This window comes from Pagrus pagrus (genome assembly GCF_965226575.1).
Source record: "Pagrus pagrus genome assembly, chromosome: 9".
Classification (NCBI taxonomy): domain Eukaryota; kingdom Metazoa; phylum Chordata; class Actinopteri; order Spariformes; family Sparidae; genus Pagrus; species Pagrus pagrus.
This window is the reverse complement of record NC_140193.1, coordinates 3,796,990-3,813,597: the sequence shown is the minus strand read 5'-3', so window position 1 is coordinate 3,813,597 and position 16,608 is coordinate 3,796,990. Positions and strand designations below refer to the sequence as shown.

General features: G+C 43.7%; 1 protein-coding gene across 2 annotated transcripts in view; it reads right to left on the bottom strand.

The window, feature by feature from the left end:
* The window catches only part of dpp10 (dipeptidyl peptidase like 10), a 194,391-nt gene that overhangs the window by 65,682 nt on the left and 112,101 nt on the right, over positions 1–16,608 (bottom strand). For both annotated transcript variants that reach the window (XM_084361483.1, XM_084361484.1), the window contains exons 2-3: positions 14,230–14,344; positions 11,324–11,419 (exon numbers count right to left, since the gene is read on the bottom strand). In XM_084361483.1, coding sequence (XP_084217609.1) covers positions 11,324–11,419; positions 14,230–14,344 — 211 coding nt within the window. The remainder of the gene's footprint in view (positions 1–11,323; positions 11,420–14,229; positions 14,345–16,608) is intronic.

Here is a 16,608-nt window from a genome sequence, read left to right as displayed (position 1 = left end):
AACTGAAACTCACAGAACTGAGTTTTTTAGTTGCCTCACCATAATCAAACCTTAACCACAGCTTACTGTCTATACTGCCAACCTTTTTCTAACCTTAAAAGTGCAATATGTAGGAATCTGAAGCAGGTTACATGTATTATTGTCTTTTCTTTCACTTATGTGAGCCCATTGCAACGTTATAAACAAAATGAGACCTTCCCCGACTCTCTCAGTTGCCTATGACAACCTGTGGACTGATTTCTATGTAAGGACACATTTTGGAGGATGTGGAGGACATTTATGCAAACGCCTGCCTGCCTCTGTTCCACTCTCTCACATCACTAACAGTGTGCGTCACCAGCTAACATTGACCAACGGCAGCTGTTCGCTCGTGCGGTGTGACCAGAGATTACATGCACGAGCGACAGGACGCAGACTGACGATCACTGAGCGGCAACCTGAACATTTAAAAGTTGACTTTACTTTAAAAAGTTCTGATAACCTCAGAATTATCAGAACACACATACAGTTATTAAAATAGAAATATCAACACGGTGCATCTTTTGAATCTGTGTCAGGGCGAATGTAAACAGCAGCAACAGGATGGTGGTGATAACGTGGTCGACATCTTCGGATTAAAAGTTCGACATCTGGGAAACGCTGTCCATCAACTCTGACTGTGAGTGAGCACCAAGCATCGATGTTATAAACACAGAGTCCTCCTCCCCTCGTCCAGCTGTAGTCCTGCTCAGAACACGGTCCGCCCGTCGAGTCCAACAGCTCGATCCGAGATGTTGTGTTGGAGACAGGTCTCTGCGGACACAACAGCCTCTGATTTCACGAGTCCTGTGTGTCCATTTCCTTTTCCTGTGACCGGACATTAGCCAGGAGCAGCCTTAAACCAAGCTGGATTAGCACGGCTCTTATTCCGACTCAGTCAGGCCGGGTCGGACGATCGATACATGCCGCGGGCCGTGATGGTCTCAAAGTCCGCTGCTCTTAATCCAAAACACCCGAGTGTTTCAGCAACAACACGTAGCTACTGGCCGCAGCATCTTCACGTGCCGTCATCACCATAGCAAGAATTAAAAGGTAAACTGTTTCCTTGATTCTTTTGAAAAGCAAACTGCCATCGCTTGAACATGAACAGAATAACAACAGAGGAACAGAAATAAGAAATTGCTCAGTCACCTCCAGCAGATCTTCAACATCTATTCAGGAGACGCAGTCAAATTATTTCTAAATGTGCGGCGAGGCTGGGAATGGAAATGTGTTTTATTCAGCCAAGCGTAATTTATTCCCTTCCAAGTTGTTTGGCATCTGGATGTGAACTGTGTTTTACTTTAATTTGTGATGCACCTGCAATTTTAAAAGTCTTCCTGTCTACTTTTGGGAGGGGAACCCGAGTGAAGGGGAACGAAAACCCAGCACTTCCCTCGACCCAGAAACAAAAAAGCTCTGAAAAGCTTTCAGCTGACCGAAACTGGAAACCTGGAGGCACAGAGCCACGAAGAGTCGGAAACAGCAACAAGAGAAAACAACAAATTGCATTATTTTTATGGTTTTGATGATAGAAAACAGTCATTTTAAAACAAACAGAGAGATGTAGTTTTTTTAAATGCTTGGTTCTGATCCTTTGTCTTCTTATTAAATGGATTCTGGTCACACACACACACACACACACACACACACACACAGGGCTGAGAGCTCCCAGTGTGAATGGGCTGTGACTGGTGGCTTTAACCCTCTGCAGGCCTGCTGCTCACACCTGTCAGCTCCTCACCTTCATCCAATAAATCACCGTCTGCCCGCCCCAGGGGGACGGTCCGAGCCGATCAATACCCTCCTTCGTTAGAATCCCAACAAATGGCCTTCAACAAATGTCATTAGGTGGCAGACAAACGCTGTCTTACTGTCACTGCAGTCATCTGGATTCAACAGGGAGGAATTAACAGTAGTGACAATAACTATATCCAGTTACAGAAATGGCAAACGTCTGTATTTTTATATTGATTTAATCGTGAAGGCCTCGCTCACCCACGATGCACCCACACAAGAGGTTTTAATCATCCTGGCCGTCCTCGTCTCAGGACTTTACATGCAGTGTGGCGACCTCCTGTGATTCCTAGCACGGCTCATCGCACCTGAGCTGAGGTAATCCACAAGTGGAAACACCTGCGGGGGCGTACAGGTCCCGATACAAATATATATTTAAAACAGTTAGATATGATCCATAGTTATATAACACCACTACACGGGAGGAGTGCAGGAGGTGAAGCTAAATCTGGAGTTGCTGTACGTAACGTCATTTCCTGAGATCGTAATAAACTTTGCACTTAAAAAGATCATTATGTAATAAAACACAACAATACATTAAGCTGACCAACACTGTAATAAATGTCCATGTACTGACTCAGACAGTAATTTTCTGCGGCTCGTGTCGTCTCCTGACAGCATCTTAAGATCCACTCTGGTCTAATGGACGATCAGTCAGCGTGGATATGAGCAGGTTCATTTCCTGTTGACACTAATTTAGTTTAATGCATCTGATAACAACGTACCACTTACCCTGGATCGTACATTTCAAAGGCTGCGTAAAGGAACACATACAGACATAATATTTGTTTGTTTGTTTGTCAAGATTATCATATCATCAGTTTAGGAAAGAAAAGACGAGCCTGAAAGGTCTGACTGTACCCATAAATATGTTATTACAATATCAGTCAGGACCTTTTAATACATGAACACCTCCCTCAAGGAGGTTTTGTTTTTAGCCATGTCTGTTTGTTTGCTTGTTGATTGGTTTGTTGGTTCGTTTTGCAGTCGGATTACACACAAAAACTACTGAATGGTTCACGGACCGGAATAGACCCCATTAACTTTCGTTGTGGATCAGGATAAAGGGGACGGATCCTGGACTTTTTTCTCAAGACTTTGCTGATTTTTCTCAGGGAGCAAGAATGGCACTCAGTAGAGCGCATACCTCCGCCAAGGCCCAATATAAGATAAGATAATCCTTTAGTAAAATATAAGTAAAAAAGCAGCAGAAACAATATAATCAATCTAAATAAAAAACAAAAAACATATAAAAAAGTATTTTCAGTCCCCTTTAATTCAATCACGTGTGATCCGGTACTGTATGTGTTTCCTTATAGCTGCTAAAAAAAAGCTAACCCTCCATGAAACAAATTTAAATCCACTAGATCCAGAGTTTTAATAGGATCTGCATCAAATAGTTCTTATTTATTGAGCCTCACAAAAAGTTAATGGGGTCTAATCTGGGCCAGGACCCGTCCTCCATCCAGGTCTGGTGTAAATCTGTTCAGTATGTTTTGTGAAATCTCGCTGACAAACCAACAAACAAACATTAACGGGTGAAGACGTAAACACAAAGGTCATAATGCATGAGTCATCATGAAAATAAATAAAGTGTATTTAGGCGGCTGGTATCTATGAGTGAGGGGACTGTTGGGTCTTGGTGGAGGTGTGAGCTCTACTGAGCACCATACTAGTTCTTGAATACATTATTGTGAAAGCTGCCTGTATCTGTGCTGCAGTTGTCATCATGGGCCAACAGAAGCGAGGATATTAAAAGGGATGTGTCCCCCCAACGTTAGGATCCAGTTGGTGATTGACACTGATGGTTCTGTTCGTGGTAAATCGATGGAGTGTACTCTCTCCCTCTCCCTCTCTCTCTCTCTCTCTGTCTCTCTCTCTGTCTCTCTGTGTCTCACATGGAGGACGAGAGGAGACAGTCATTTCATTTCTACACTTTATTGCTCCGGTGTTTTACACTCCCTGTCCGCTGTTTTCCAGCCTCGACATCACACGCTGTGACACGCAGCCTCCTGGTTTGTTACAGCTGTGTGTTGATGTGATTTTCTATCTTTGTAGCCATTCGTCCACTTTTTTTTTTCTTCTTCTTGGGTTATTATGCAAATTATAAAGAGCATCTGAGTCCAGCCTTCAGAGAGGAGCATGTTGTAGAGAAATAGTCGTTCTGATGACGGTGATCCTGATGCACTAATGGCTGTGTTCATGTCTGACTCCAGCGCTGCACACGGCGAACAAGAGCACAGGGAAGAACAGTGACGAATTCAATCTCTCCCTTTTAATCAGTGTCCCTCACTGCTCACAACGCTGATAATGGAAATGCCAGGAGCTGCAAAAAAATAGGACGTCGCTAACGGGAGCTTAATGGAAGATGGAGAAGGGCGTGAGATACGTTAAAGGAGGGCTCAACAGACGAGGGAGCGTCGCCAAACAAACGCATTTAGTGTATGAGAAGTGGAGCACGTGTGTGACGATGCGCCTGAACATTCACAGCTGACCGCCTCCTTTCAGCTCAGGAGCCGCTGAGCAGTCGCATGCAGCCATTAACAACCTTCATGCTCTAACGGCTGTGTGTATGTGCTACATGCATGTCAGCAGAGACGCACACAAACACACACACACACACAGTCTTTCCTACGCTGATACTTTCGCAGCAGTTCCCAGCGCAGCGTGGGAAGTCTCTAATGTTAATTAATGGGAGGAACCAGAGCATGCAATTCCTAATTAACCCCTGAGAATGATGCTGCGAAGGCACGCGAGTGGAAAAATCCGTGTAAGAAGAATGCAATTTACTTCTTCAAGGCCCTGTTTCCCTGCTAGCAATCCATATGTTGCAAACCACTTTGCAGATCATTGGCAGCTGACAGCGACAAGGCTGATCTTTTATTCCTGCTGCCACCAGGCTGAGTGGCGGGGGAATAGAGATTAATTGGTGTGATCATGTAGCTAATTAAGAAAATGAGAGAAAATCAAGGTGGGTTGATGGCTCAACGCGAGAAGACCCACTGAACTGAACGTCGGAGCGATTAGTCATCTAGTGGAGAAAAACAAGCGGCTGGCACACAAACATCTACTAGAAATCAGATCATGATCTGGCATCGACTGTGCGCTTTAACACTTATTAAGAAAATGCGCACGCCATCTTGAGTCCACACATCCGTGAAATACACCCAGGGGCGTACGACTTCAGCTCGAGTGTGTCAGTGTATCCACGCCCTCGACAAACTGCAGCTTGGGTCACGGCCCGCTCATCGGCAGTCCGGCCAAGAGCTTCGCGCCGCGTGCCAAATCCCTGATTTAGAATAAAAGGTGTGGAAGGAAAACAATGATTCACCGAATAGTGCCCCACAGTGAGAGTAATGGGATGCGTCCGTGCCAAGGTAAGAGGCTCACCCGGGAGGGGGAACATTGGTGGCAAAGATCATCTTGATGTTATATGTGCCATCTCTAATGTCGATACAGATGAGCATCAGGGAGAGGACGCTGATCATTTGCTGTGCTGCAGCAGGTCTGCTCAGGTACGTTTAAGGGCGTCTCAACCGTCGTCCAGCAGCCAAAATCCTAATGACAGGAGGTCCGAGTTATTACCGTATGACCAGTGCAGAGCTCTGATTAGACTTTTATGCCCTGGGTTTCACCTGTCAGGCAACATAGAGGCCCATAGAGGCTGCCCCAACCCAGTGATTGGTGGAGGTTGTCGTGCTCACGATCTGCGTATAATCTACTTCAAAGAAGCTAGAAGATGTTATTATTGTTATCTCAGTCTTTACACTTTATTCATTCTTGTCATATTTTGTGTTTTTGTGGCTGAAGATGTAAAACAGCATTAACTTGTTTACGTTCTCTGTTAATCAAATGTTATTTTTGATGTATGTAATAAATGACATTTGCACGTCGCCCACACGTCTGCAATCAAAGCAGAACAAACAGAAAAATAAAAAAATAAAGTGTTATGAACTGAAGCAGTTTCCATGGTGCAGGATCTGACATTTACTCTCCCACGGTTTATCAGTGTTTGTAGAAGACTTTTCATGTTAGAGGGGATCAGCACCACACGTGTTTACATGGTACAAGCATTACAGAGATATGTTGCACCACATTAATGTGGGAGTCAAGCAGATGATGCGTTGTATATCATGAGAATTGGGATTTTCCATTAGCGGAGGCAGCATTAGTCGGCTTATGTCAGTAATTAGGCCGGAGCGGGAGAGCATTTATCATCGTCAAGGACTCGACACACTCGACCGAAGATGTGACTTCCTTCGGCAGATGTCACCGCGCGTTAATGCTTTTACTCCTCAAAGCGTCATTATCAGATTCGCAGCGGGCGTTTCACCTGTTAATAATATAGCTCTTTCAGTAATCACACATCTTCTGAGGAGAATCGTGGTTTAAGGTGACGTATATAAATATAGCCTGAATTATCCTGCAGTAGCTGTCAGATAGATATTCACACATTCACTCGTGTGTAAGAAGACGCTGTTGCCGGGGAAGAAACTGTAAAAACAAGACTTGCTCTAATGGGGAAGTCACTTTGGGAGGAACAGCTTAGCTACAGATAGAAAACCACAACCAGTTCTTAGCAAAACATGATTTTCAGAGTGAATAATGTGTTATAGAGCTACAGCAGTATGGAAGTCTCCGCATCTCTCACACTGATCCAACACTTAATATAAGTAGTCGATCTCTTCAGCAGCACCCAGTTTCATTTTCACATAATTACATGTGTTTATTAAAAAAAACTGACGCACCCGAACAGTCCGGCGGGGATTTATTAATCCGTCAGAAAACGAGACGGCTTTTCATGTCGTAAAAAAAAGACCTGACGAAGAGGATTGACAGGCGGCTGACTGGTAATCGGGTAAAGTGGAATGGGAATTTGAAGGAGGTAAACAGTATCGACAGCTAAAGGCTCAATTATGGATTTTCAGAGATGACTGCAGTGCTGACCATTCGTGGAGGAGAGCGATGAGGCATGAGCAGCTGCTTCCACATGAGCAGGTCTGACATCATATTTTAAAATGCTTAAACCCGATCCTCTGAAGACTTGTATTTACTCGGAGATATAAACTGTATAATTCCAAAGATACCGAATATATAAACCTCATCTTAAAACAACAAATTAAATCAAACTTAACATTCAGAATATTTGAGAAATTGATCTTGTAGATGGGGAAAAATCGACTGAAGAGAGAAAATATCTTTAAAGATCCCGCCTAGACGAACTTTAAAGACATTTTAAAATAATTACTCACTTAAAAATATTAAAATATTCTCCTGTTTAACTGAAAAATCCATTCACAGCGTATCTGCAATGAAGGTTTCGATCTAGTTTACACATCACACTTGAGTAAACTCTGTATCGGACCATAAAACTAGTGTAAAGCTGTTTGTGGCTTCGGAGGAAGCTGCATGCAATGTGACTCATTGGCTAAGTTGCATTGTGGGAAATGTAGGCACCAGGGTCTGAACATGAAGAAGAATGTGTGGAGTACAAAAGGTGACATCTCTTCTGCTGTATCCATTTTGATAACTGACTTCAATCGTGTTATAGGACTGCAATGTTAGACCTAATGCCTACATTACCCACAATGCAACTCAGCCAACGAGTCACATTACATGTCAGCTTCCTCTGGAGCCACAAAAGGCTTGATGCTACTTTTTTCACATATGCTGTAGCACTCCTGCACACCTGCAAACACATTTTAATGTGGAAAATTGGTGGAGTTGCCCTTTAAAAGGTCAATAATGGCTCCCGCTACACACTATGATTTTTTGTAGTTACAGTGCTTGCAAGCAGTTGAGATGGAGGAGCTGTCGGCTGGCAGAAATCATGACTGACAGGACGTGTGAGGAGTGTTTCTGTTTTCCTCAGGTTTTTCTCTCCTCTCGACACGTTCATGACGCCGACTCACGCAGCCTCAGGAGAAGCACAAACTCTCTTAACTTCAAGCTAAAATATTTTCAGCTCATGTAAACTGCCTTCTGCCCGGGTTCGCTCCACCACGAGGGGATTCGCATCCAGCCCATCTCTGCGTGGACTTTATATGCAGTCGTGCTGCCTCTGAAATTAACTCTATGTTCAGTCTGAAAACACTGTGAGGCTTTAACAACAGAAGTGTTAAAATAAATCATGTTTGTTACACATATGACATGCTATGAGTTCTCATGTATGCTCGACCTGAGGTCAGTGAAGATACAACAGCTGCTCAGAAACAATGTGTAAGCTAAAATAGTGTTACTCCGTCTCACTCGATGTCTGTTGAGCGAACACTTTCTGGCTTTGAGAGCTTAAACTGAGCCAACTGGTGTGTTATTTTCTCCAGGCTGGGCCCAATATGAAGCCCTTCTCCCAGCAGATTGTCAATGACAGGCGGGGGGTGCCCAGCCTGCGACAATACTGATGGAGAGCGACGACGCTCACTGAATCATGTGTGACGGCGGCAGATGAACGTGACTTTCTACATCACATGCGTCGGTGTGAAAAACAGACACATACACACACAACAGCTGGAGGAGACCGTGCGTGACATTTCTTGCGCACGAGCCCGACATTAAGCAGATGTCTCCCTATAATCTTGGTACGAGATCTTCATCAATAACACGTCAGAATGACAATGAAGTTCATGTAACGCCGCCGAAATGTCAGACTGGAAACACTCTGTACACGGACGCCTTCCAGAACCGTAGTGAATATGAATATTTGTGTGGGACTGTACTATTTATAATCCAACAGCAGCGTCAACTGAAGTGACTGATTTAATGATTCACGGTCCATTCGACAGATGCTAATTCACCGTCCAAGCTGCAGATAATTGGGGGTTACAGTCGTCATCATCGCGTTAAAGAGGTGAGGCGTAGCTAAGAGACGACGTCCTGTGAAGAACTGGATCCATTACCAGAGAGATGGAGCTGAATCATGGCGCTGAGCGCAAATCTGAGCTGTTAGCATGCGTTTCCATTTGACTAATCATCGAGTGGTACTGTCAGATTTTGCTAATCCTTATTTAGCTGAGGTATGAGTCAGAGTCACCATTATAGCTGGACGTTAATCACTTTGACACCTGCAGTTTGGTTCATGTGGTTCAGGACGCCAGCTGACGATTATTTTCATTAATCTAATGCCGGGAGTTTTTGGTTTCCTGTTTTATTTTGGTAGATTTAGTCCTCGTGTGTCATGTCTTACTCTCCACTTCCTGCCTTCTTGGTTGCCCTATTAGTGTCACCTGGCTCTTATTGGTCTTCCCTCCCTCTGTGATCTAAGTGCTTCACTGGTTTGTACTTTTTCATGTCCATTTCTCGTGCTTCTTTTATTCACAGATTGCTATTCCTCGCCTGCTTCTTCTGTTTCTGTCGACCGCTTTGAGTACTTTGTTATTGCTTTGTTGTTAAAGCTTGCCTTTTGTTCTTTCAGCTGCCTCCCTCTGAGTGCCTTGCGTTTGGGTCCCTTTTTGATATCCCTGACAGACATCTTCAAATTTCCAGCCAACAGTCCAAAACTAAAAGACTCTTCATTTACAAAGAAAGGCAGCAAATCCTCACATGTAAGAAGCTGGAACCAGCAAATGTCACTGAAACGATTAATTGATTATAAGAATAATTGGCAACCAACTTTCTTTTGATCGTCTAAATTAATTGACTAATCGTTGCAGCTTTTGTGCCGACCAAGGACAAATAATAATACACTGCTGCCTTTTAGTTTTGCTCAGGGGAGGAAACAACAAGATTGTTTCTTCAAGACAAAGGATCATTATTGTGTAACAATCTAATTATAAGTTTTACATAACCTGGTGGAAAGATGCGTTTTAATTTATGTTGATGGATCAAAACTCAATAAAAACCGTCTGTTTCTGACTTAATAACCTTCATTATCATACTGATAAATTAGCTGTTGAAGATGTTCACCATAGTAACTTCAACCTGCAACACAAAGTAAGCTGACTGAGGGATGGTCTGATGGTCTCACAGTCCGATATCTGAAGGGAGGAGGTCAGGGTCGGACAGGTGGGCCTTGCAGGATTTTCACCCTGGAGACGAGGATTTATTTATTTTGACGGACGTTGCACATTTATCAAGGCTGACTCAAGCCTGCAAAGTGACCGTGTTGTTTTCATGCAGGCGAGGCCGAACACGATGGTGACCCGGCGGATCGGTTGGTCTTATACACAGTTTGGTGTGACACTGTGCTGATTGATCAGTTTTCATAATGCGTTCACATGTTTGTGTTTAATTAAAGGTCTAAAGCAAACTACACGCTGCTGCGTCCCATTTGCACTTGACTGTTCATTAGATCACAGGAGAAACCCATTCAGATTGTCTCTGATGTAGACAGGGATGAAAAGACGTTCAAGCCAAAACCTCCGCAGCCTCTGACTTAGGAAAAAAAATCTCATTTTTGCTCAAAATCCCGGTGATCAATCTTTTCCTCTCGCCCGTCTGTCTGTTATCTTCTCCCATTTGTCTGGGGTCTATTTTGCCCCATTCATCCACAAACCACCCTATAAAGCTGACTTTTCTGACTGCCTCATCGCACAACATCGCTGCTCTCACTGTCTGGCCTGAGGTCAGCTCAGGGAATGAGATGGCATTGCGAAGATAGTGGAAAAATGTCACCCGGGAATGAAATATTGATGGACAAAAAGGCCTTGCCTCTTTCCCTTGCCCTCGAGCGTGGAGTGAGAGTCGTGCAGTTTATGGGCAGCAAAGAGGAAAAGCCAAAACAAACACACTAATCTGCAAGAAAGGAGACAGACGGAGAGCGGGAACGCCACAGTCCCGTCCATCCTTTCCCTCCGAGGTATCGTTATCTTCTCCCTCCCCTCAGCGAACCATAATCAGATTCTCTTGCACTTCACTTGATGTGGTTTATTCCCAGCCAAAGCCTTGCAGGCTTAACATATGATCCCCTTCTGGCAAATAAGGAATCAATACAATGCAAATAAGGAGAGGCAGAATAAATCTAAATGCCTGCATCTGCATAAGTACATGCAAAGTAAAGCTAGGTTGAAACATGCCAGCCTTGTTTAGAAGTGAACTGTCTGCCCGCTGTTTCACTGAGCCTCAATTACAAAGCAGAGTGAGATGTCACCCCTCCGCTGCCGAACAAAAGCGGCGCTGTTGTTTGCTTTGTTCGAGCGCACTCACAACTCATCGAAATGTCGTTCATGTCAAGTAAGATTGTTGGTGTGTTTTGTACAAATATGCAGTATGTACAGCAGCAGGAAGTAGAGCACAGTCACTGAATAATTCAAGCAGTGACTACAGCAAGTGTGTGCTGTTTTGTCATTTTAAGAAACAGGAAGGCAACGAGCCTGATGGGCTGAAGTTTTATCTGTGATGAGGAAACAACAAGCCTCATCAGAACCAGTTCCAAATTAATCTGGACCGAAGCAGGAATCTCATCAAGGCCGGCACACCCTGTACCCTCATGTGTATCTCATCCTTTCCAGCGCCACACTCCATCAACGGCTCTGGATTGCAGCAGGTACAGTCGGTGTTGGGGATTACTCACCATTGATCCATTTGGCCTCGGGGTCGTGAGCCTTGAACTCTGCTTTGAACAGATCCTCCACGGCCAGCTTGGTGTCGCTCCCAGCTTGGTTGTCAGCTGCAAAAAACGAAGCAATTTTTAGTTTCCTCCATTATCAAACATCAGTTCTAACGCGCGGGCCAGTTTGCTTTCTAGCACGCACACAGGTGGAAATCAATCTCCAGCATTAGCTGACCTTGGCATTCACTTCCACCGCTGGCATTTCGATGTTGCCCCGATATCGAAACATCAGAAAACACAAAGTCAAACCTTAGAACAAATGCCACTGGGCTTAGAAAGCATCCCGGGGAGACATTACCATGTGTCTGCATGTGTCAGAGAGTGGTGCAGCTGCAGTGATGCAGGTACATTTTTACATTGTAGTGATCCCAGCAAAATAAAATGTATTTGGACCAAACCAGAGGGGACGAAGAACTTAAGCTTTAACGAGGCAATTAAGCTCAACTTTTGGTAAGAAAAACTTGAAGAGTGTTTCCTCTCTTTCTCATTTTTTTATTTAATTTATTTTTAATACCAAAGGCTAAAAGACAACTTGCTGCACGCACACATCTCCCAGCTGAAACTATGGGGGGTATTACTAGAGGTACAAATTAATGCCACGAGACAGGACGGGCTGGTTAGCATGTCAACTCCAGCGGCGTCAACACTGTTCTTTCTTCAAATTCTGATGATAATGGGTTTTTTTTACATTTTAAACTAAAATTCTGGCTATATCTTACAAATGTCCCCTTTAAAGCTCAATTGATCAATGTTTTACATCAACAATGAATCAAATGATGTATAATGTGATGTATAATGTAACCGCCTATAGTGGCAAACCCACAGAGAAACATCACCCTCAGCTCTGCACTCGTACATTTTAGTTCAACTGCTTGCACATTTGTGTACGGTTCATTTTTCGGCAGCTGTTTTCATCGAAAACCTCCTAAACTTCCTATAGATATACTGCAGGCAACCTGCCCGGCACCAAACACAGTTAATGAGCAGGCTAAAGATATTTCCTCAGGGGCTGAGGAGAATACAACAGAGCAAGAAAGAAAAGGAAAATTAGAGTTACGTTAGTCAGAACGTCAGAAATGCAACTTCAATGTGTCTGACCCCTGGTGGCTGAGAGTCTTTTAATGTAGCTTTACGATTCAGGCTCTGAAGCAGATTTCTGAACTATGAAGAAATGCTGTTTTTCTCCAGCGTAACATTACAGTAAGTGTTCACGGTGGTCAGAAGGTTTCCGTGTTAAACAAGAGGAAAATGTACATAACTGGATGTTTACATCTGCTGGGTGCACACAGGTGTGTTGAGTGTCCTCTCCAGATTTACACAGAAGCGCCTACGCTCACAAAGAAATCCATGTGAATGAGAAGACGCACACGGAGCGACATTTCTTCTCCGAATGGCATTTTCATATGTTCATTAACATGATCATTACTGGGGCCAGAAGATCCTCAAGCTGTTCCGACGTCGCCCCTGGAAATGTTTCATTTTTAATTATGAAATGTTACGCCTTCAGCGGAGGCAGAAGCGTGCCAATTGTAAGCTCCTTCTGAATAGGACAGCTGCTGATTGTGAGCTGAATAGGAGGGCCAAGTCATTTTGAATGTCAGCCATATTGGCTTTCCTTGATAACTCCACACAGCATGTTTGTTTATGGAGGCAATGAAAGTCTAACCAACCGTGGAATACCCCGGGGGAGAGTGCGGCTGCACGGCCAGTGGATTGTGATGATCGTGATGGTTTTTACAGTTCAGTATGTAAGCTGAAGCTCCGGCTTTTTGTCACCCAGTTGTTGCCATGATGTGCCTGTTTACCCTGATTACAGACATGTACAGTGTAGATGTCCAAAGTCCAATATTCACGTTTGGTTTTGAGCAACTCCTTTGAAAATGATCTGGCTCTTTGGCTGCTAGATTCTCCACGACATTCACAAGCAAGGTGCCAACTTTGTCACTGCAAAGAATATGCTGCACAATATTAGTATTATTGTTATATTATTGATTATTTTGACAGATATTACAATGGCGATATGATCAGGGAATGATCATATTTGCATCACAGTTTTTATTTTCGCTGAAAAAACTATTAAAATCATGATGATGTGACGTTTGTTGGGGTTTTCTTACATCAGGAGAACAAGATTTGTAGGTCGGGGCATCTCTGCAGCACCACAGTACCTCATTATAGAGCTGGTTGCTCACACATTTTTTACTTTTCTCAAAAACTTTAAGCTTCAGCGAGTTGGATATTGCATTATTTAGATAATATTTGGATTAATATTTCAGCCCAGAAGGTGAATAGAGTTCACATCTAACTCACAGGACGCAAAACAGCAACAAGAAAGAAAGAGAGACTTTGTTGTTTTCTGTTGGGCGTTGATCGGGTGGTTTGGTGAGACTGAACCTCAAAAACAATGAGATGAAAGATACCAAACTGCTAAAAAGAGAGGTGAAGTTGAGAATTCAAGAATGACCACTTAGTCTGACACATTATTACAATCTCATCCTCGGTTCCTTAGTATTCAGTATATTGCAAATATTTTGGCAGTGGGCTGAATCACACCTCCTACAGGTGGATAATCTGCTGATCCATCGGCTTTTACGTCTCTAACAAGCAAGGATTGTAAATTTGCATGAATACGGACAGTTGTTGCTGAGTCAAATGCAAAATCCATGAATCACAATCTCTTTCGATCACTTGATAGTAGCGGAGCAAGCTAAAAAACTAAATAGGAACAGAATCTATGGAGCCTACAACCAAAACAATGAGCTGCATTAAGCTGAAAGCTTGGTAGAGCTGAGGGGAAGTGCAGAGCTGGGTGGGAAGCTTTGGAAGCTGCAGCAACAACAGCCACACAGGTGCGTGTAAAAACCGACCTGGTGTGAGGAGGATGACGGACATGGTGATGAGGGAGCAGACCACCAGGATGACCAGCAGAGCGATGGCAATCCCCTTCCAGTTCCTCTGAGGAGGACTCACCCCACCCAGGTCCTGCGAGGAGAGGAGAAGAGAGGAAAAATGGAGGTCAGAGTGGAAAAGGGGAAGATTAGTTTACGTTGTTTGAGTTTGACAGCCGTGAGGTGCTACAGCACCTTCATGGCCAGGTAATCACAAGAGCAAAGACTCCAAATGTAATGTGAAAAGCAGGATATTTGTTCGGAGGGTTTATATGACTACGTATTGTACACACTGTGATGCCGCTCACAGCACCTATTAACACGGGTCACATTGAGGCTTTGTATTTTCAATCCAATCTCCCTGCACAGAGAAGGATTTACAATGAAGGGCTTTGCATGAGCCACACTGTGAGCCTGAGAAATGAAACTCGCTGTTTCTGATTTGTATTTCAATGCTGAAAAAAAACTGCAAAGTATTTGCATGGTTCAATCATTGCTCGGGCAACCTTCTCCTTTGAATTAGACCTTCCGACCTGTGAAAAACGCATAGTTCCTCCAGGGTCAGTGAGTTGTGTGTTACGACCCTCAGACGGAGCTGCTGCCACATCTTTTGCAGATAAGGAAAACAGCGGGCATTTGCATTCAAGGGCTCCACCGGTGCAACTGGCTGCAGAAAAGCTTGGTTTGAACAATCTGAGTGACCGCAGAGTACACCGTGTGTGATGTTATCTACAGGGAAACAGCTATCCAGGAGAGTTTGTGAAGCTCTCTCCTGCAACTCCATCTGAGTCCTGGTATTAGAGGGTCTTAAACTGGGTCTTCCACCACATCTGCTGCCTCTGATAAGGTGAATCAGGCCCCCGCCCACTTATACATTTCCTCTCACCGTAGCTCTCCCTGGCCTCAATTACCCACAAAGCCCTGCAGGTGAAATACAGTGATTACCGACCACCAACCCACTACTACACCCTGATTGGCTGGAGGGGGAGGGGGAACAGAGTGATTGCCAATTAGAGCGAGGTTCTGCTTTCACAAAGACGCTTAATCTGCATCCGTCTGAGATTTTCCCCCGAAAACCAAACTCCTTAGTGCTTCACATGGTGGTTTAAAAGCAGCACAGCTCATTTTTAAATTGATGGTCATGACTAGAAATGTCACATATATTGACTGATGAGCCAATTATGTCCAAAGTACTCAGTTATTTCTCACAGACCACAAAGTAGCAGGCAGAGAGGACAAAGTCAGCCGCCACGACCTCAATCTAACACAGTTTTCAGCCCAGTCGCAAGAATTAAATGTGTCTGCTTTTCTGTACCCGTCAACACGGACCATACGTGCCATCGCATTGACCTGACAGGAATATATGTGTCAGTTGGAGGAAATGGTGGCTTAACTACTGCATGACACAGAGACAAGCCAGAGACCACTGTCTGAGATAGAGTTTCAACATTTGTAGTTGAGAAACCGCTGGATGTTTTTAACGAAGGCCCACAAAGTTGAAACTTTTGTGAGTTTGAAAGCACTGGACACATTTAATAATACATGTGTAAGCGTAATAGCAATGGTAACTATTTAACGAGGGACCAGGGTATTTCAACATTTGTAATCGTGAAACCACTCGGTAGTTTTTTAATGGGGACCAAAACATTTTAGCATTAGTAAGCGTGAAACCACTGGATGTTTTTAACGAATTTAACAAGTTAAATACTTAGCATTGGTATCATCTTAACACGTGTTGAAATGTTGTGGTCATTCGTTAAAAACATCCAGGGGACGTCATCATTTGTCAGCCTGAAACCAATAGATATTTTTTAACGAGGGACCACAACATGTCAACATTCATAAGCGTGAAACTAATGGATATTTTGAATTTTGTGACATATTTCAAGAGGGTTTGTGGCAACAAAACCTGGCAAGCAAAAACAGGATCCTTTCCAAACTAGTGTAGTTGTCTGTCTCAATCTAAACAGAAAGTACTTAACATAAAAGGAAAGTTTCAGCATATCTGTAGTTTGCAGGAAAAAAAACTTTTATGAAGCAGTTTTTCTTGTACTTGTAACAGGTGGACATGAAATTTTGCACAGGAGAGTGCGATTCTACCTCAGAGTACCAAAGACTTCACTGTCACCGTGACCGCAGACACACAAAGCGTGAATGCAGTGTTACAGTATTCACAGCCCCCGCCGGACCCATAAGACTGATCTATTATCAGGACTTGGGCCGCTGCTCATTTCATTAATACCACAAAACGCTGACATGCCCTTGAAAACTGACAGCAACTCCAAATTGCCCTTGTGCCTCCATGCATGAGATTCTTTCTCCCTCTCTCTCTTTCACTTTCTCTCTCCATCTCATTTT